The sequence below is a fragment of the Bos indicus genome, chromosome 4, assembly GCF_029378745.1.
Source record: "Bos indicus isolate NIAB-ARS_2022 breed Sahiwal x Tharparkar chromosome 4, NIAB-ARS_B.indTharparkar_mat_pri_1.0, whole genome shotgun sequence".
In the NCBI taxonomy this organism is placed as follows: Eukaryota; Metazoa; Chordata; class Mammalia; order Artiodactyla; family Bovidae; genus Bos; species Bos indicus.
In genome coordinates, this window is record NC_091763.1 from 114,871,888 (window position 1) to 114,892,424 (window position 20,537).

General features: G+C 51.5%; 1 protein-coding gene across 22 annotated transcripts in view; it reads right to left on the reverse strand.

Moving 5' to 3' along the window:
- Positions 1-2,114: 2,114 nt before the first annotated feature.
- KMT2C (lysine methyltransferase 2C) overlaps positions 2,115-20,537 on the reverse strand; it is a 253,899-nt gene continuing 235,476 nt past the window's right edge. For 15 of the 22 annotated variants that reach the window (XM_070787358.1, XM_070787348.1, XM_070787359.1 and 12 more), the window contains 15 exons: positions 19,328-19,469; positions 19,060-19,207; positions 17,582-17,760; positions 17,357-17,493; positions 15,638-15,887; positions 14,267-14,406; positions 13,791-13,898; positions 11,846-12,965; positions 10,828-10,964; positions 9,876-10,018; positions 9,454-9,622; positions 5,769-5,885; positions 5,509-5,582; positions 5,139-5,247; positions 2,115-4,102 (listed from right to left, as the gene is read on the reverse strand). In XM_070787358.1, the coding sequence (XP_070643459.1) occupies positions 4,010-4,102; positions 5,139-5,247; positions 5,509-5,582; positions 5,769-5,885; positions 9,454-9,622; positions 9,876-10,018; positions 10,828-10,964; positions 11,846-12,965; positions 13,791-13,898; positions 14,267-14,406; positions 15,638-15,887; positions 17,357-17,493; positions 17,582-17,760; positions 19,060-19,207; positions 19,328-19,469 (3,066 nt within the window). In that variant the 3' untranslated portion in view covers positions 2,115-4,009. Of the gene's footprint in view, positions 4,103-5,138; positions 5,248-5,508; positions 5,583-5,768; positions 5,886-9,453; positions 9,623-9,875; positions 10,019-10,827; positions 10,965-11,845; positions 12,966-13,790; positions 13,899-14,266; positions 14,407-15,637; positions 15,888-17,356; positions 17,494-17,581; positions 17,761-19,059; positions 19,208-19,327; positions 19,470-20,537 lie in introns of those variants that run through there. The other 7 variants (XM_070787368.1, XM_070787366.1, XM_070787350.1 and 4 more) reach the window with 5 other exon arrangements.

Here is a 20,537-nt window from a genome sequence, read left to right on the forward strand (position 1 = left end):
CATAGATCTAAATAAAACTATAAAGCTTTTAGAGAAAAATGACAAATACCTCTTCATATAGGAGAGGCAAAGATTTCTTTACTCATTTCAAAGCAGTCATCAAAGATCAATGAATGACTTTATTAAAATTAAAATCTTCTGATGAAGACAGCATTGAGGAAGAAGTCTATACACCACAGACTTGTACCCGGATTGTATGAAGTGCTTAAAACTCAATTAATTTAAGGGATGTCCTTGGTGGGTCAGTGCTTGAGACGCCTCTGCCTGCCAATGCAGGGGACACAGGTTCAAGCCCTGGGCCGGGAGGATCCCACGCACCCCGGAGCAGCTGAGCGTGTGCAGCAGTTATGAGACCGAGCTCCGCAACTGGAGAGGTGACCACGGTGGGAAGCCCGCCCACTGTGAGTGGACGATGGCAACCAGAGAGCAGCCGACACACGGCCACACAGACCCAGTGCTGCTAAAGATAAAAATTTAAACCGATTTTCAAAATGGACAGAATACTCACAGACTCTTAAGGAACGATGCATAAAATGGTTCCGCGTATGAAAAAGGTTAAATGTCACAGACGGTTATCAGGGAAATACAGAATACAGGTTAAAACCAGTCAGATACCATTAAAATGGTTAAAACAAACAGCAAGACTGATGTGACGGGTTCTGAGGAAACAGAGAAGGTACCGTGGTGCAGCTTTGGGGTTCCGCCCAGCAGACCCCCACATCCGTTCAGAGCAGGCAATGGCCATGACGTACCTAGGTGACAAGGTCAACTCCGGACAAGCCAACAGCTGAGAGGCCTGTGTGTTACCCACACATGGGACAGGAAACAGGAGGAAGCCTCTGGGTAGATCCCTAATCGGGAACAGGGATCGACTGGAAGCATAGTGTGCTCTTGTAGTGGGAGAGCGAGCTGGGGGGCATACGGACTGGAATTTGCAGAACGGAATGTGGGGCAGGAAGGAGCCACCGAGAAAGAGGGTCCAGAAACGTGCAGACGAGTCTCCGAGTCTGGCTCTGTCCATCTGTCCACGGCTAAGTGTGACCCCCCGAGAATGAGCCTAGAACACATTCCAAGGAGAGACTAACTTGTGGGAAGCTGTGACCTCAACAGGCCAAGGCAGGCCCCTCACCCAACACCCAGGGCACCCGTGTGCCCTCTCAGGTCAGATTCCTTCTCAGGACGCTTCCAGAACGAGCTTCAAAATGAACCGACGTGCATCAGTAAACTGCCACCAGAATAAACAAAGTTTTTAAAATAGCGCAACATAACCCAATGCAGCATTAACGCATGAATTCTGAAACCCAATGAGGATTTCTAGACCTGGAAAGACACAGTCACCAGAGGGGCCCAGAGAAAGCGGCCAGGTTCACGCAGGTCAGAGGCGCTGGCGGCCGGAACCGCCCTGCTTGCCGGCCGGGCGGCGACGCCAGGTCTCCCTCCTTGCCTGCTGGGTGGTGAGAGGCGGGGTGGGATCCGAGGAGAAATGGCTGCCCAAGAAGGGCCTCCCAGCCCTGCCGGACGCCGGCTCGTCCAGGCCCGTCCCGACGGACAGCTTCGCAGACGCGGGCGGCTTCCGACGAGCAGCAAACGCCGACCAGTCAGATGACGGATGCCTGGAGACCTGCTGTAACAGCGCGCGGTGCAGAAGCTGTTTTCGGCTGTTCACGAAGCACAAGCTGGTGTATAAATTGAGTGGGATTCTAGGCAGTTTAATTCTTAGCAACTCCTTTGAGTTAAATCTGAAATACACGCAATAGGAGAAATAAAGTCTCTACACACAGCAAGTCTGGAAGAGCTGCTTCCAAAAATAAATCAGAGGACTGAATTTAACAATAAAAACAGACTTTAAACAAGGGAATGAAACACCAGGAAGATTTTTCACTTTGGCCTTGAAAACATCCTAAAAAGAAACCAGTTACCCTTCTTTACCCAACCACAGAAAGAATCTGTTTGGCCTGAGTTATGAACTTACATCTAAAAAGAGAGAGAAGCAAGTTGACTACATCCACAGGCCACTCACTCAGAAAGGGCAGACCAGCCTGTTGGTTTAGTTCAAACGCTCATCGGTTTCTGAGTTGAGACCGGAACGCTAACAGAGACTCAGGCAGCTTAAATAGATGTAAAATATTTTATTTGTAAATGGTGATCTTCTAAATCTGTGTCCACAAATTCCAAAACCCATAACACTCTGTATACTTCAAAAAATTCAATTTTTGCCAACATTAGATACTATTATACAGAACAGAAAACAAAACAAAAACCCGGAGGACAAATACTGGTGGGATGTCAGGATATTGTACAAGAGAAGAAAAATATTCAAGAAACAAATTTCATACAGCTATTTATCAAGAGAAAAATATATACAATTGATTTATTCTGTAAGATAAAAATACATCATGCCATATACATTACAAGTTCAGAACTGCGTCACTGGATATACCAACAGCTTACAGTCCACTTGAATTGTGCACACAAAAACTTCATTTTACACTCAGCCTGTGAAGTGTCAGTACCAGAATTTTAAGTACAAAATAAAAAGCTAACCTGGTTCAAAATGCTGATTAAGTTTCTACAAGCAAACACAAAACTGTGTGTGTGTGTGTTTTAATTAAAGAAATGTAAACAAACAGTTCATACGAACACATCTTAAAATTACATCTTCCGAAACCCTACTGCCGGGGTCCTGCAGTTGCAAGCAGTCACATCTCTCCTTTTTTTTTTTTTTTTTTCAAATTTTTGTGTTAAATAAGCTAGAGAGTTAAATTTGAGTTCCTGCTACATGATCCTAGTATGCTTACATGATTTTTGTTTTGTGTGTGGCTTGAAACAAAGTTCTAATCAAAACTACTTTTGCTGAAGAAAAATTCAGCTTCCATTTGGGGTTGTTTTTAAGCAGTTATTCACAGTTATCACAAATTGTAAAAGCACAAAAAACCTGACTGAAGAAGTAGGGATGCAACAATATAATGTGAAAAAATTAGTTTAAGTTACCAAAACAGCTATAAAAGTTGTAGTCATAGCATACACTCCGTTCTATCAGAAGTAAGGTGTATAAAACAAGTACTAATAGATTGTAGTTTCCAAAAAGCCCCAAACACTCTAGGTGGAAATTTTGGTTATTACATAATTATAATGGCATATTTAATAACAAAATTATATTGTAACATCCCTATGAACATTTTATAAGCACCCGAGCTGCTGCAGAGCCTGGTAGCATTTGGTCAATAACTATTTTTATACTGTATTTTTTTCTCAAAATATTTACATGTTTGTACAAAGTAACAGGGTTTGTTAGTTTTGCAGGTAACAGCAGCAGCTTGGCTTTCTTCTAACTTTTATTTAAAAATAGCTTCATTCACTTATTCAATAATAAATACAAAAAGTTTCTCTTATTTTACAGAAATCAAAAACTACATAAACTGACTCATGGAATCAAGTATTTAAATGTATTTAGTGCAAGTTATTGTCCCTTAGCTCTATTCCTAAGGAAGTCATCTCAGTACATTCCTTGTTCAGTGGTGTCTACTTTAGTTTTTAAAAACTCCTAAGTCAGAGGGCCTGCCCCTTCCTCAGATAAGGCCGTGGCCAGCACTTTGGACATCTCCCTCTCGCTGGTGATCTCAGTCTTACATTCATAGGAAGGCCCCGCCCTGGGGCAGGGCAGCCGTCGGCTCTTTGCCCCAGTAAAAGTTTCTCCTTAGTGAGACTAAAGAAACAAGAGGAAACAAAACCCGCCCACAGAAAGAAAGAAAGAAAGAAAGGAAACAAAAAAGTGCTGGACCATTCTGCAAATCTTCGACCTCGGCAGCTCGGGTCAGGGGGCCTCGGTCGGCTTCCTCCTGGTGCTCCTAACTTAACTCAAGGACCGAGGAAATCAGGACTCCCAGGAGCTAGGTTTCAAAAAAGTCATAAAACAGAAACAAAAACCTCTCTTCTGTCTGCGAAATTCCAACGGTGCGTGGACTCGCTGCTCCCAGGGACGAGCCGCCCTCCGAGGCGCGGGGTCGCGTCAGTTCATCCACTTGCGGCAATTCACGGCTCCGCAGTGACAGGGGATCTTGTGCTGGTCGTCCTCAAAGTCAAACTTATAGTCATAGCACAGCTGCCCGCAAAGACACACAGTGAGAGGCCGCTCCCGTCCTCAGCCGCCCGGGCCTCCCCCGCTTCCCGCCCGACGGCAGCGCGGTCACCGGGGACTTCCCCGGGCCTGCGTGTCCCCGCGTGAGAAGCCCTGTGGTCAGAGCGGCTGCATGCCTGCGGGACGGCCTCCCCCGGACCCCGAGCCGAGGACGGACAGGCCGCGGCCGGCACCCCACACGAAGCAGCCCTCCCGCCCCTCGGGGCGCCCCGCGGTCCTGGGGGGCTCCCCCTCCTCGTGGCACTCCCACCACCTACAGCTCTTCCCTGAGGACTCAGGGCGGCTCCCTTGCACAATGAAGCAGAGGCCTGGGGGGCGTCAAGGGGGCCCCCGACAACTCCAGCAGGGTGGGGGGCACGGCCAGGAGTGGGGGGCCTCCGCTGTCCCCAGGCCACGCCGCCCGCCTGGGGGCACCAGGCTCGGGGCCTCAAATGGGTCCTTTCACATCCAGTTAGTGAGAGATGCAAGACGAGCCTTGGGTCAGCTCGATTTAAAAAAGCACGTTCTAGTAAGATGACCGCAAAGTACAAGCGTCGTTTCAGGGAAGGGCTGGAGGCTCCAACCGAGTTTAGACCCTCGGGTTCCTCACCCCCGTAAAGAGGGGAGGCCTCCACAGAACCCGCCCTGCCGGGCAGCCGCTTCCCAGGGCCCCCGATTCAGCCCCGACACGTGCTCATCACGTCTGTGACCAAGTCGGGGAACATCAAGGCGATGACGGAGGCTGATGGCAATCCTCACGGGTGACACGCGGGGCGGAGGAAAGGGACGACTAAGGCAGGAGCCAGGCTCCAGAAACCTGCTCGCAGAGAACCTGGGAGCGGGTACTGGTCCGGAGGGCGTACGAGCACCGGGGTCACCCCGGGGCCACAGAGGCGCCAGTGCCGTGACCTGAGCGCCGTCAGCTCCGCGCAAGCGTCGTTTATCAAGGGAGGGCCCCGCGCCAGCGCGCGAGGGTGGGGAGCGTGGGCGGGCGCCTCGGGCGGGCAGGGGCGGAGCTTACCTCTTCTCCTTTCTGGATTCTCCGGCTGGAGCTGATGATGATCTTGTGGCCGCGCTCGAAGGTCACCACCTCCGCCACGCAGTTGGGCGCACACGAGTGGTTGATGTACCTGCGGGCAGCAGTCCAGAGATGGCTCACCGTCCAACAGCCGGGCGGGCCCTTCTCACCTGCCCACTCATAGCACGCGCACCCACAGACACAGACAGCGGCGCGGCTGCAGGACCCAGCGCCCCGGCCGGCCAGGGAGCCCGGCCCCGGCAGTGAAGGTCCTAACCCCGGACCGCCAGAGAATTCCCAAACGCACGGGAAGAACGTTAAGTAAAAACTCCTGCCGTCACTGAAGGGCCCCCCACCCTGGCCCCCGCCTCACCTGGCAGGCCCTCCCGTGAGCGTGGCATCGATCACGTGGTCACTGTCCATGCGGAACATGTACACGCCTCGGTTCTGAAAAAGAAACCGACGCCCGTTCGCGTCGCCTGTTAAGCCAGGCTCACTGATCCTGTGACAGCCTCGCAGACGGTAACGCCGACGGAAAACACGGGGAAAACACACGACTATCCAGGTGTGGTTTCTAGGGTCACAGCCAGCCCTGGCCCTAGGCGCCCCAGGCGCAGGAGGGCGCGGGCTCACCTGCGACTCGTAGAGCTTCTCCTTCCTGTTGGCGACCTCGTTCCGAATGATGGTCCCGATGTACTCGATGACCATGGTGTGCTTCTCGATGTCCCGGGCAGCGTACAGGCCCAGCCCCTGCGGAAACGCGCACGCACGCCTCAGAGCCACTGGCTTCCGTGGACAACAGGCCTGCGTGCTCCTTCAGGCAAAGGTCCTGCCCTCAGTCACAGCAGACTCCCCGGAAGACCCCACCTGAACTCACCTGACCTCGCTCTCATCTGGACCCTTAACACTGGACTTGATCTTTAATTTTTCCACCTAAAAGTCATGGTATCACTCCCTTGTTTGTCTTTTTTTACACTAAACCCTGAGGGCATTTTTACAAAGTGTTTCTATCTGGCCATCTTTTCTGGTGGGCTTCCCTGGTGGCTCAGCTGGTAAAGAATCCTCCTGCAATGTGGGAGACCTGGGTTTGATCCCCGGCTTGGGAAGATCCGCTGGAGAAAGGAAAGGCTGCTCACTCCAGTATTCTGGCCTGGGGAATTCCATGGACTGTATATGTCTAGTCCACGCGGTCGCAGAGTCGGACACGACTGAGTGACTTTCACACATCTTCTCCTGCACGTGATATCACACCCAGATCCCACCAGCTAAACAGGCTAATGGCTTCTGCTGTTTATTTTATCCCACCATGATTTCTAAAAGGACATGAAAAAATTATGAAGCAGGACCAGGGCTAACTAAGGGCCTATTACAATGTGAGTTTCTGCATTCTCAACTAAACTGACCAGAAGATCCCCACCACCGGACACAGTCCTTGTCAAGTATCATCTGGGAATAGATGGTAGGTGTGGGGGCTGTTGTTGGGAGACTCTGGGGTGAGAGTTAACTTCTGAAAAGACATACTCATGCGGTTTGTGTGTTCAATTCCAGATGTGACTTCGATGTGACAAAGCAGGATATATAAAAAGAATCTGCATGGAGATGAGTACAGCTCAGTGAAAGAGACCAGAAGTCACTGGAAATGAACCGAGAATCCAAACAGCCAGGCACACGCGAACACTTTGTGAAGTAGCTTGGTGGTATTGAAATTCAGTTTAATATGGATGGGTTATATAATATTAAATGGTGTCCCCACAACTGGTTATTCAACAGAAGAAAAAAAAATTGTCTTAAACCACAAAAAATAAAATCACTGAAAGAAAAAGAATCTAAGAAACTACATATGCAATCTACAGTCTTAACCAAGAATAGAAGCTATAGAAAATTATATCTGTTTGACTGTATAAAAATTAATACGCCTATAGTAAAAAACATTCCACACTTACTGAGGTATTTTCCTCTAAAACACATCTTCTGCCAAATAGTAGAAGTTTTTATAAATTGAAAAATGGACAAAGGATGTGGATATGCAACGCAGTTCAGCAAGAAACACAAATGGAAAACCCGAAAGGCTGCAGCCGAGGCGACAGCATCAGTCTGTGCTTAACAGGCGGCAAGAGTATAAAAGGTCCTAACACTTCAAGTGGGAAACAAGAAAAAGGCTCACACTCTGCTGGAGAAGAGCACACAGTTATAGCCTGTGTAGAAAACAGGCGATGTCTACGAAAATGAAAAGTACATGTATTTCTATGCAGAAATCTCATTTGGGAGCACACACTCCACAGAAGTTACATGGGTATCTGTACAAGTCCTGACGGCAATGCTGTTTCGGGAAAGAACTGCAAACAAAAGAAACGCTCGGCAGTAGTGCAATGGTTTAACCAATCACAGCTCATCCGTTTCACAGAAAGCGACAGAGCCACTGAAGAATGAATTGGAGCTAGAGGTGCCTGAATACTAGCGAGAAAAGGAAGACACAGGAATGTGTAGGTAACATGACCCTGCCTTCCCACACACACAGACATGTATGTGCTGCCAAAACAGCAGACAGGGAAAAACAGGGTCTTTACAGGCTGTTAGCACGAGGACCCGGGACGTGGACGGAAGGGAGGCGACAGAGGAAGGAAGGAAAAGGCGAGCAGACACCAAGGGCCCTCAAAAGAGATGACGGACTGAACATGGGTGGTTAAAAAGCCTTCACACGACCGGGAATGAAACCAACACCGAGAAGCAGGAAGGCAGGCATGAACAAGCCATTTGGAAACATCTTAAGCGGAGAAGCCACTGAGCAGAGGACACTGGCGTGGCCGGGAGCGGAAGTTGAGCACTGATGGCCCTAGGAGCCGACACACGCTCCTTCAGAGACGCGAGAGAGCACGCGTCTGCAACACGTAAAGCGGCAGAGGAAAAGACAAAGAGAAGAAGGTGCAGACGCCACGCAAAAGCATCTCAGGGTAAGGCGAGGAACCCCGAAACAAGGCCATGCAGAGGGCAGAGCTGAGACGGAGTCTTCTCCTGCGGCACGAGGACCATCACGGGCCCACCTGGGGGGCCAGGCTCGGTAAGGCCAGGGACCACAAACCTGCAACCCGGGCAAACTGCTGGGGGGCTGGGGCCACACCATGAGACCCCGATCTCAGGGACCCAGTATTTGTGTACAGACAAACAGAGGCAGGACTTTGCAGAAGAATCAGCACAGAAACATTTCTTAGACTCATGGCCACACTGCTTTAGGCTGAAAGGATTCACCACTGGGGAAAGCAACGGGCCCACTTTGCTAAAACACTGAAATAGTGAGTCAGGGGAAGATCCTAAAAATTTCCACATGAAGAACATGGATGAACAGCATGTGAAGGCCACCTTCTACCTGAGGGACCAGTGTGGCTTGTGACTGGGACCGCACAGGAGGGGCGGGCAGGCCTGCACGGTGCCCACAGGTGAGACGGGTGGTCAGAACAGGGCAGCAGAGCCGGGGTGGATCGGAGCAAACCTCAGAGAGGAAAAGGCAACAGGCCCTGACGATGCTGTGGGTGTGTACACTGAGGCCAACACACAGAACGAGGACTGGTGACCTCACTCAGCAACACAAGGAGCCTGGGGGAGAGCCTGGGTCCCAGGACCCACCTCGGTGAGCGTGACATGGGTCCTGAGACCCGCCTCATTGAGTGTGACCTGGGTCCTTGGACCCGCCTTGGCAAGTGTGACATGGCCTTGGCGAGTGTGACCTGGGTCCCGGGACTCACCTCAGGACCTGCCTCGGCCAGCGTGACCTGGGTCCGGGAATCCACCTCAGCAAGTATGACGTGGATCCTGAGACCTGCCTCAGGAAGTGTGACCTGGGTTCTCAGACCCGCCTCAGGAAGTGTGACCTGGGTAAACCTGAATGCCTGTTAGCCTCGAGACTAATTTTTTATCTGTTTACTAATGATTTACCTGTTCCACAACCTACCCATCAGAAAACACAAGATGATTTCATGAAAAGAAGGCTTCCAAAATTGGGCACCTTTTGAAAACATTTTCATTTGTATCTTTCACAAGTGCCTTTAGCCCTAGTGAGTTTGCCACGTCTCCCGTGCATCCCGTCGGGTCTCAGCACAATATGAAGACGTGTTCAGAGGCCAGCTCCCATTTGGGGAAGAACAGCGTCTGCGTCCCGAGACTGCAGATGCAGCGGCCAGCGCCCGGGCCTCAAACGCCACTTCCCTACAGGGCGTCTCTCCCCGCAGGCTGCAGCCTTCTGTCTCACACGCCGGACGCCCACCTTCTCCCGGAGAGAGCCCTGCCCGCCTCTCGCTGTCCCGGACACCCAGCCCCTGCTCACCTGAATCCGGGACCGGGCCAGGTACACGTTGGACTTCCACTCGGTCTTCATCTTCCGGTACTGCGACGACTTGGAGTGGACGAACTGCTTGCTGTAGGGCGCGCTCAGCTCCCCGGTGACGGTGCTCTGGAAGGACTTGGAGGTGCTGGTGCTGTTCAGGGTGTGAGGCCTGCGGACGGCGGACGCCGACAGGGAGAACACAAGGGAGACTGAAGACGCCTCTGAGTGGGCCCGGGCGGGTCAAGCTGGCGCTGACAGGCACACACACGGGAGCCGCCTAGGGGGCCGCGCGGCGAGTCTGCGGTGAGCCGCAGACACAGCCAGGGACAGCGGGGTGTGTAAGCAGCAGACGAATCAAGCACAGAAACCAGGAGGAGGCCTAGAAACCCCGGGCTGTACTATGTGAAGTCAAAACAAAATACCTTAACACAAACCTCTTGACATGGGCACTCATTTTAGGTTCGGACCGGGCACAACCTGTGGGGTTGACGGCCAGCGGAAGCTCCATGAGGGGGTTCCGGCCATACCGGAAGGTGTAGTTTTCACATGCCTCAACCCCAGGGAGCTGGAGAGAAGCAGAGACAGACAGGTAACTCATGTGATCGAGACTGCAGGCAAGACAGACCCGCCAGAGCACGCCCCAAACTCAACTCTGTGACGACAACGTGTCGACGTTTTCAGAACGCCGGCAACACGGGGCTCTCTGCGGACAGAAGCCGCTGCCCTCAGAGCCTGACTGCGTGGCGAGCTCACTGCGGTCGGGTCCTGGGAGTTGGGGTGACCCGAGGGCAGCTCGCAAGATCGCCTGCGTTACAGGCCTTCTCTACAGTCTATCTCCTGTGGACCCTGTCCGTGAGAGGCGTGACAGAGGCACAGCACTCGGGTAGGGTGCGACCGAAGCACATGCTGGCTTCCGGGGGGCCTCTCTCCTCCACAGTAAGCCCATCAGCAACTTTCTTGAAAACAATGCCTTACAAAGTGCACAGCTTTCCACACGCACTGCGTGTAAAACTATCGCATGTGTCTGACATGCAGGCGTCAGGGAACTCAGGGCTCAGGAAATCCAGCCACGTGCTAGTGACCAACCTGGGCCTTGGCAGGAGAGTGGATGTGAATGCTGGGCACCAACCTGCCGCCCCACAGGAGCGGGGGCCTCACCCCACTGCATGGCTGACACCCGGCCCCGGAGACCCTGAGCCCTGTGACCTGCCTCAGCATGTCAACACGGACACAGGAGACTCACGAAGGCCTGTTTCCTCTCAGGCAGGAGCTCATCACCCGCCAAGCCACTCCCTGGAAGTGTGGGGACAGTGACCACCCCGCCCGGTGTTAGGGGATGTGTGTGGCGGGACAGGAGGGCGGCCCCGCACTCACTGACTCGGCGATCCGTGCCACTGCAGAGACAGTCAGGCCGAACAGGTCCTCCCCTTTCAGATAGGCTGGGAAAAGCTGCAGCATTTCAGATTTTTTCCTTACACAGGCCACGGGCTCCAAAATTTTGTCCCAAACACCTACATATGGACAAAAAAACATTTTCTAATACCAAACTTGCTCTTAGGTAAAGAGAAAAAAGGAAGCCATATAAAAACAAAAGCAAAATGAAGACCCACTGCTCACAAAGACTTACCGGATCCAAGTAAAGCCCATGGGCAGGTTATCACCTGCTTATCGGATGGCAGTAGTTTTTTATTAAAGACTTTTTATAAAGTTTTGGGGGAAAGAATATGCTACGGTCAGAGAATTAAACAAAGCTGGAAAGTAAAGTCTAACATAACTGAAATTCATGCTGGCCACGCAGCGTATCAGATTTTCAAAGGATTAATCCACTTAAGTAACACCTGCAGATAGATCCTTTCCTCCCAGTTAAATCAGAATCTGAAATTGATATTTCATTGGAATTATCTTTAGAGCATTTTCTTTTTTTCAAAAAAAACCCTACTAAACTTATTTAAAAAAAGCAGTTCTGCACCACTTTCTACATCAATAAAAACAACAATCTAGGCATAACTAACCTAGAGGCCAAAACTAAGCGTCTCATTTCTGGCTCTAAATTTAGTATCTGATGCTCGTGAGATAAGACAATCTGTACAATATGCTTTATTTTTTCCCTCCTTCTAGGTGATGTTAAGAGGGTCCCTAAGGTGACAGGCAACCTTTACCTAGAAGCCATTCTATCTGTTTTATAAACTGCTGGAATTTATACTCATGTCCTGACGTAGAGGAGTCTAGCAAGCGTCTGGAAACAGTGTGGCAAAGACAAGGGGGCACACGAGGCAGCCAGGACCCGCGTGTCAGTGGAGAGCCACCCTGCTGCCAGGAGACAACCGTGAGGAGACCCGGGGGCAGCGAGGCGAACCCTCCACTGGCCTCAGGCTGCAGGGACGCGCCTGACCTTTGGGCGAGGAGTCGCTCAGGACGAGGTCCTCGTGGCCCTGCTCCACGACCCTGATGAGGAACACAGGGCGGCCGTCCTGCTCCTCGATGGAGCAGAGGTAGCGGCAGCGGCGGTTGGCGTAGCGCGTGCTCCAGTACAGCCGGCTGGCCTCGTAGCCCACGGGGAAGAGTGCCGTGGGCGAGTGGAAGGCCGGCATCTGCTGCGGGAGCAGCTGGCCGATGGCGTGGAAGACGAGGCTGCCCACGCGGAAGGTGTGCTCGCGCTCACCGCGCTGCACGATGCTGGCGATCTGCCGCACCTCGTCGCGCTGCACGTACACCCTCCTGAAGACGGCGAAGTAGCTCAGCTCCTGCTCGTGGAGGCCCTTTGGTTTGTGCATGGGACAAAGCATAGTTTTATCTTTAAAAAACATGCATTGTGCTTTAATGGCGCAAGTGAAGTGATAAATGTTGGTGCAGCGGAACCGGTGACAGCCGCCGGTGGCCCCCGTCTTGTGGCAGAAGACACACTTCATCTGCAGGCCCCTCCGCAGGGCCAGCTCCACGTTGATCAGGGCGCCAGCCTGGGTCTCGTAGACCTCCGTGGACCACAGTGCACAGTTCAGGTGGACCCACAGGTCCAGGTCGAGGTTGAGCAGCCTCGCCGGCCCGTCCGTCAGCCCGTCGCCCTCTTCGTGGCAGAAGCAGCACTTGCGGTAGTCTTTGGGCACAGGGTCGGGTTTCAGGGAGGTGCCCAGCTTCTTCAGAAACTCATCTATCTCCTCCTCGCAGGGGGGCTTGAAGGCCCCCTTGGGGACCACGATGTGGATGCTCCACTTCTTCCACTTCATCCCTCTCCACTTCTTAGGGATCGGCCTACAGTCTTCAAACCCACCGTGGACAGTTCTCAGCCGAGGCTTTAACTTGACTGTGACCTTAAGCTCATCAGGCTTTGCCTCCACTTTGGCTGCTTCAAAAGCAGGAGGGAAAGAGATGGGAGGGGATGCCGGGGGCGAGGCTCTCTCCTGGAGCTGTGGGAGGCAGTGCACGTCTAGCGTGGAGATGTTGTTACTGTACTGATGCGACGCTTTGGAAGGCAGCTCTTTTACAGGTGACTGCGGCAACGAAGGAACGGATTCCTGTGCAATCAAGAAACACACTCAAAAGAGTCATCCCAAAGCTCCAAAAGCAATTCTGCCTAAAACAAGAAACCAGGCAGTAGTTCTACCAGCGTGTGTGGGTCTGTAGGCGAGTGGTGAGGAAGCGTGCACAGCAGATGTCGACGCGGGGCGTCCACCACACCGCGTGCACCTGTCAGGTACTGACCGGGGTGGGGGGAGGGTTTCTCTACAAAGACTTAACTCTGGAGAACGTTCTGCGCTTAAACTTTCATGGATCCTCCTGTTTCAAATCATCATAAAGCCCGAAAACTCAGTGTTGCCACAGGAGTGAATGTAATTTACACAATGAAAAAGTGTTCTTTGTGAAACCAAATGAGAACTTAAATCTTCTATAAGCTTGTCCCACCCTCTGAAATTCCTGTTTGTTAATCCTAGGCTTAATAAATGGGCATATATGTGAAAGATGGGGAAGATATCCCTATCAATAAGTTGTATTAACTTTTTCTCAGAGGCTGCCTGGCTCCCACTGAAGGGGCTGAGCTGAGACAAAAGCCCGGTTAGTTTCTGTTTAGATATAAAGTATCCTAAATGAATCAACAGCAAACCCGCAAGTTCTCCCCATCCAGCCACATTCTGAAAAAAGACAAGCCTCACCAAAAATCCAGCAGCAGGCAGCGCTGTACACTGACATAAGCAACTATCTGGTGAAAAAAACAACTTCTCTCTTCGAGGCTCGTATATTTTGCAGTCTAAATTTATTTGGCACTTAGCTTGAATTTTATTACACCGGGCACTACTGCTTGTTAAAAAGTTAGATTCGGACTGAGACAGTCTGCATCTCACCTTGCTTTCTGAGTTTTTTGCTTGTGCAGTTGATGAATAGAGAATAAAGCAGTTGTTACTACAGAAGACAATGTCCCTCTCCACTCTGCTGGGGCCGTCTCGGGAACCCTGAAAAGCAAAGAGAAGGGTGTGGCAGCTCAACAAGTCAAAACTCAACAGAGAGGGGATCCACACAGAGCAGTGTCTGCTGCTGTTCTTAAATGTAGCAAAAAAGTAACTACAAGCCAATATTTAACATAGAATAATTTAGCCACAGAGAAAACACATTAACAAACTCTCCATATTTCACTCTATTTAAAAGTAAGTGCCTCTGCTAGGATCCTACAGAACAGGCTGTTGCAGCTGCAAACACATCAGACATGTGCCAACGCCACTTCTAGGAAAAGGCACCCACGGGCCCATCAACGGGCTCCTCTGGACACGGGAGAGGGGCAGCGCCCAGGACACAGCAGGTCAGGGAGGGAACACCCGAGTACCTTGCTCACGAAGGCCAGATCTCTGACCGACTTCCTCACGCCGCTGCCCAGAATGACCACCTTGCAGTGACAGCACCACTGGGGCCTGAGCGCCGCGCTCTCTGAGATACCGAGACCGGCATCCTTGTATCCAGAGAGACCTGGGGGCAGAGCGCTCGTGTCAGTGACAAGCACCTAGCAGCAGCCGGCTGCACAGCGGCACTGTGCCCATCTGCCGGGCACGGCGCGCAGCACGCTGCTCCCGTTGTTCCCTGGGAGCCGTCTCCTAGGCAGTGGTTGCGGGGCATCTGTTCTGTGCAGGACACTGGGGGACAAGGAAAGGAAGCTCTCCTCACACGGCTGGACACGGAGCTGGGAGAAGCGCAGAAGGAACCTGGGACACGCGTGTCATCTCTGGTCTACGTGTGAACCCCGGACACGTGTCATCTCCAGTCTACATGTGAACCCCGGACACACAAGTGCCATCTCCAGTCTACGTGTGAACCCTAGACACACACGTGTCATCTCCAGTCTACGTGTGAACCCTAGACACACGTGTGTCATCTCCAGTCTACGTGTGAACCCTAGACACACGCGTGTCATCTCCAGTCTACGTGTGAAGTGAGTCGGGAGGGAGAGTGCTTCTGCTTGAAGGTGACGATGACACGAAATGTCTCACGGAAGGTGAAGAGGCTCACGCACCAGAGTCTCATGTGAGTGCAACAGGAAAGTCAGAGAGACAGAGAGATTCCGGGGCCAAGATAAAAACTAGGTCAGGACCTGGATTAGAAGGCCCGAGGTCCCCACAGAGCACAACACTCGTGTGGCGTGGAGGTTCACGGGGAGAAGCAGGGCGGACCGGAGTGACTGAGTGGCCGGAGCTGAGGACTCAGCCTCTCCCAGTGAGGCCCGAGCGCGGCTGGGCTCAGGCAGCAGGTGAGCATGAACGAGACGCAGGAGCCCGGTGAGTGAAGAGCCGAGGGACACAAGGCAAGGCCAGGGAGGGGGGCCTCGCACGGCTGAGGCAAGGGCCACCCCTCTTGGCAGCGGGAATAGTGCCTGCGGCAGAGAAGGGCCTGGAGACGGCGTGGAAGAGAAGGGAAAGGACACAGGTGGGACAGCCTATCTGCCCCCTGGACGCAGGTGAAGTGGGCAGGGGGGTGAACAGGTCTGGGGGTGCACAGTCAGTGCCCCGCTGATGCAGGCTCTAATGCATCCCCAGGCACCGCAGGTCAGGTCACCACAGAAGACAGAACACACGGGGGTTAATCCACCAAGGACCGGGGCCGGCGTGTGACCTGTTAATCGCTGAGACCGAAGTGAGACTGTAGAGGAGGCGCGTGACTTTGGCGTCAAAAGCGTTTCGAGTTAGTGACACGTAAACCAGCTCACCGTTGCCTGCCGGAGGGAGCGGCGTGCTAGGCTGCTTCAGGTGCAAAGAGCTGGCTAGCCTGGGAGGGCGCGCAGATCCTGGTGGAGGCCCACGAAGAAATACACGCTGTCGATACTCCAAACCTGGGTTTACTCTGTGGCTACTGACCAAACCCACGGATGGAACATCTGGAGCATTACTAACCTCGTAGCTGTTAGGAATCCGAACATGGAGGAGGTCGGAAAATGCAGCCACAACACTGCTAATGTTCTAGAACAAAGGCAAACGCTGCGTTACCGCCCAGAGGAACAGACACCGGGGAACACGCACGCCGGGCAAGCGCACGCACTGCAAGCAATCCGGCCATTCTTACTAGACCCGAGAGTCTCCGAGTCCAAACAAGGCTCTCATAAACAGAGGCCCTCGCACAGGGGCTCCGACCAACGCTAAGTGTCCATCAGAGCGCTAGACTGTTTTAGACGTTTAGCACGAGCAATGAGCTAATAATAAGCCTTGCCATGGTTTCTGCAGCTGGTCAGAAGCTTCCTTCAAGTGGACTCTTGCAGCTCTGGCGGAAGTCTGCCCTAATCTACGAGAACAAGCCACTATGTTCTGTGGACAACCGAAACACCCCGTCAGCGACTACGAGCCTGGCTGCCAACAACACGCCTTCAAGAATTAACAGAGTCCTCAGCAATGTACTAATGTCTGATACGGGAACTGGAACACGTTCACAGCTGATGATAAAGTTCCTCACTGCTTAACTGTCTGTGCGAAAACAGTCATCAAAAGGTTGCTCTCTAAAGAGTGCTCCGCGTACACACATACACACTCTAAGGAGTGCTCCACATACACGCATACACTAAGGAGTGCTCCACGTACACACAGAGACACTCTCTAAGGACTGCTCCGTGTACATACACACACACACTCTAAGGAGTGCTCCGCGTACACGCACACATTCTAAGGAGTGCTCTGCGTACACGCATACCCTAAGGATTACTCTGCATACACACATACACATTCTAAGGAGTGCTCCGCATACCCACATACACACTCTCTAAGGAGTGCTCCACGTACACACATACTCTCTAAGGAGTGCTCTGTATACAGACATACACACTCTAAGGAGTGCTCCGCACACACACACACACTCTAAGGAGTGCTCCGCGTACACACATACACTCTCTAAGGAGTGCTCTGTATACAGACATACACACTCTTAAGGAGTGCTCTGCACACACACACACTCTAAGGAGTGCTCCGCATACACGCATACACTCTCTAAGGAGTACTCCGCGCATACACACACACACACACTCTAAGGAGTGCTCCGCGTACACGCACACTCTAAGGACTGCTCCGCGTACACGCATACACTAAGGAGTGCTCCGCATACACACATACACTCTCTAAGGAGTACTCCGCGCATACACACACACACACACTCTAAGGAATGCTACGCGTACACGCATACACTAAGGAGTGCTCCGCATACATACACACACATTCTAAGGAGTGCTCCGCATACACAGAAACCCCCTCTCTCTCTCTAAGGAGTGCTCTGTCTATACATTCTCTAGTAAAACAACGGGAGCTCTGACTCCACTCCGCCCTTTCTGTCTCGGCTTCGGCTGAGATTGGTTTGTTGCGCTCGGAGCAGCAGGCGTGTGAAGGGAGGCTCGGCTGGCCCTCGCCTGGTGCTCTTCTACAGTGTCAAGCAGCCAGTGCACCCTTACCTCAGCAGCTGTAGGGTGCAGGGTGATCGCCACAGATATCAGACCCGACCTGGGACCATTTGGGGACGAGCCAAAAGGTGACGTGAAAAATAAAGTGCCTGGCTCAGTTTTGATATCATTCCTTCTGGATTCCAAGCCTTAAAAAAACAGCAAGGACAAGCTGTGTGTTAAGCCTTTTCTAGATTCAAGCAGTAGCCAGCCCTGCCCCATGCCGGGTGCCCCTACCTCTGCCGGCGTTGCTGGGAAGGATGGGGATGATGGGGGACGGCACAGGCTCCGGGGGCTCCTCTTTGACTAGCGACAGGTCCGGGTACCTGCTCACTTCCATCCCGACCACGCTCTCAGGGGAGGACGAGGGGACAAAGCTGTCGGGGCTGTCCCGCTCTGCCCCGTGCTCCTGCATCCTGAGGGGGGGGAAACACGTGTGACATATGGGCACATCCACCGCGGGGGCTTCCCGCAGTGGCCCCGCCTGTCACGCCTGTGACCTCACTGTGAGTGCACAGTGATGGCAACACAAGAAGCCACCGATTCAGTTCAGGCCAAATAGGAAATCCCTTGGAAAAAATAAGAAATGTGTTGAACTATAAAGTAACTGAAATGTACATGTCTTCTGACTAAAGCTTCAGCATCCAAGTTTAAAGACCTGCCAGAGGAGGAAGATGTTCCATCTGTAACTCAGCACAGAAAGAAGGCTCCCAGCCCTGCAGGGTCCCAGACCAGCGAGACCAGTGACGTGTGCAGGCAGAGGGGCAAGTGCGCCCCCACGTGGCCAGGCTCGGGGCAGACGGCTGTCCCATGGCTGCAGCTGACGTAGCGGAAGGGTGAGAATCTGAAGGCCTTGGGCTTCAGAGGCCTGTATTTTTCTTAATGAATAAAGTTAAGGTGAAAAAAACAGAAGAGGCTAGACCAGAAGCTAAAGGTTACCAAGGCAACTGGGGCTGGAAGGCAAGTGTGTCCTGGGCTAAACGTGGCAGGGAAGCCCGATAGCCTGGGGTCTCACCCGTCCCCGAGCAGACACCTTTGTGCTGAAGGATGTGGGGAGAAGCAGCGTTTCAGACGGGAGAGGGTCCCTCAACAACCCAGGGTGGGCACTAAATACGCATACCTAGGAAGCCGCCCGCCACACGGGTCCTGACTCACAACTTGCACAAACCCAGCAGTGAAGTGCAGGAGGAAGAGACCTGGATCCCAACTCTGGACAAGGCCTCCCAGTCGGCCCACAGCTTTCTCATTAATAAAGCAAAGGAACTTCACCTTGGACAATGACCTTTGAAATATTGTTCATGGAATACTGTGCATGGCCCACTGCTTTCTTGTCTATTTGATTATTTGCTGAATTTCCTGTATCAGGAGATTTCTAAAAATGCACAAATTCTATTTAATTGTAAGAATGTTTTATAACGGTTAAATTCTGAGGAAGATTACTCACCAAATTTTACCTTTTAAGTGTTTTTACATGCCTTTCCTATAGACATTATGCTATGCTGCTGCTGCTGCTGCTAAGTTGCTTCAGTTGTGTCCGACTCCGTGCGACCCCATAGACGGCAGCCTACCAGGCTCCCCCGTCCCTGGGATTCTCCAGGCAAGAACACTGGAGTGGGTTGCCATTTCCTTCTCCACATTATGCTATATACAAACACAAATAACGTTTTTTAATAAATGAAGTAACTAAAAAGTATTTGAGAACAAGGAACGCCTACCTTAATTCCTCCTGATTGTTATGAGGCGGAGTTGGGAGCGAGGCGGGGACGTCCACCGTCTTAGGGCCTTGAGCAATCGCTCTGGCCAGCAAGTCGTCTTGTGGTCTGAAGGGCAGCTGAAACCCTTTAGATCCTAGGTTTTTGGTAACTGGAAAAGTAAAAACACAAACCCCCAAGTACGTTCAGCCGAACTGATGGGCGGGAAGAACCCCACAACCTGACTGCCATCTCGCCGCGTGCATCAGCACGCATGGGCTTGGCCTCCTACCTTCGTGGCTCACCAACACGCCAGCTTTTCCAGCAAGCTCTTCAGTTGTTGCAAAACCATTTGCCATCTTCTGACAAGCCATAGGAGGTGGTGTAGGAGGAAGAGAGGCAGGGGGTGTTGGAGGATTACTTAAATTATTCTGCTGCAGGAGACCAAAAAATTTTAAAATTATATGCTACAGAGCAAATATGCCACGACCTTGCTAAAACTTAGTTCTGTGAATTTTTAGCACAGGGAAGCAAGGCTACAGAAATGTAATCAGATGCATCTTCATTCCTAAAGTGCACACCAAGAAGAAAAAGAGACGTGCAGGCCAGGAGGCTCTTGAGTGGAGCAGATACCCACAATCCTCTGGACACACTACCCACAGGCTCGCTTTCCCCAGCTTGCGTACTCAGCTTTGAAATTAAGAAGCAAATTGACACTGTGCCTCATTCAGTTCTATATGACTCACTTCAAGTTTCACTGTTAAAGCCAGTGAAGGATAGCTTTAAATTCAACCAATAAATAGTAATTAAGACATGCCCCAGTTCTATCAAAAATTTGAGAATTTAAGATCCCGTTCCAATAACTGCATCTCATATCTTAGGTATTAGCATCTGGATTGTCCAGAAATCTCAAAAAGAAGCAAAAGGAGTAGCAATAATACTAAACGGATTTAGCCATTAGAAATGTAGTTCTCTCCAAACAGTTCTCCCTGCTTGTCACCACTTTGTCATTGACTCATTTGTCTCTCGGGAACTGTTGGGATCTACCAACACCATCATGCTGACCAAGTGCAAGGCACAGGCTAACGTGTTGCAAAGACCTAGGAGCTCACGAAGACGATGAGGCTGTGTGGAGAACAGCCCACATCAGAAGAGAAGGCGTTTACAAGAGTCAGGAGAGGTTCTAACTGGAGAGGAAAGCGGACCACGATAATACACAGAGCACCACAAGAGAAGGACTTTAACGCTGAAGAAGAGACGCCCCAGGGACACTGATGATGCTCTCAAGTACTTTTGCAAAAAAAAAAAAAAAAAAAGATTGCTTTACACAAGTTGGATGTGAAGTCAAGAATATTTAATGAGCCTATCATAAAACTTTGTTTAAAAAAAAAAAAACCATACCAAAGGATAGACATGGTTTAGTTTGGTATTATTTTAATAGCCTAAGGATTAATGCATAGTCACAATCTGTACCTAAATTATTAGACTTAACATATTTTTCG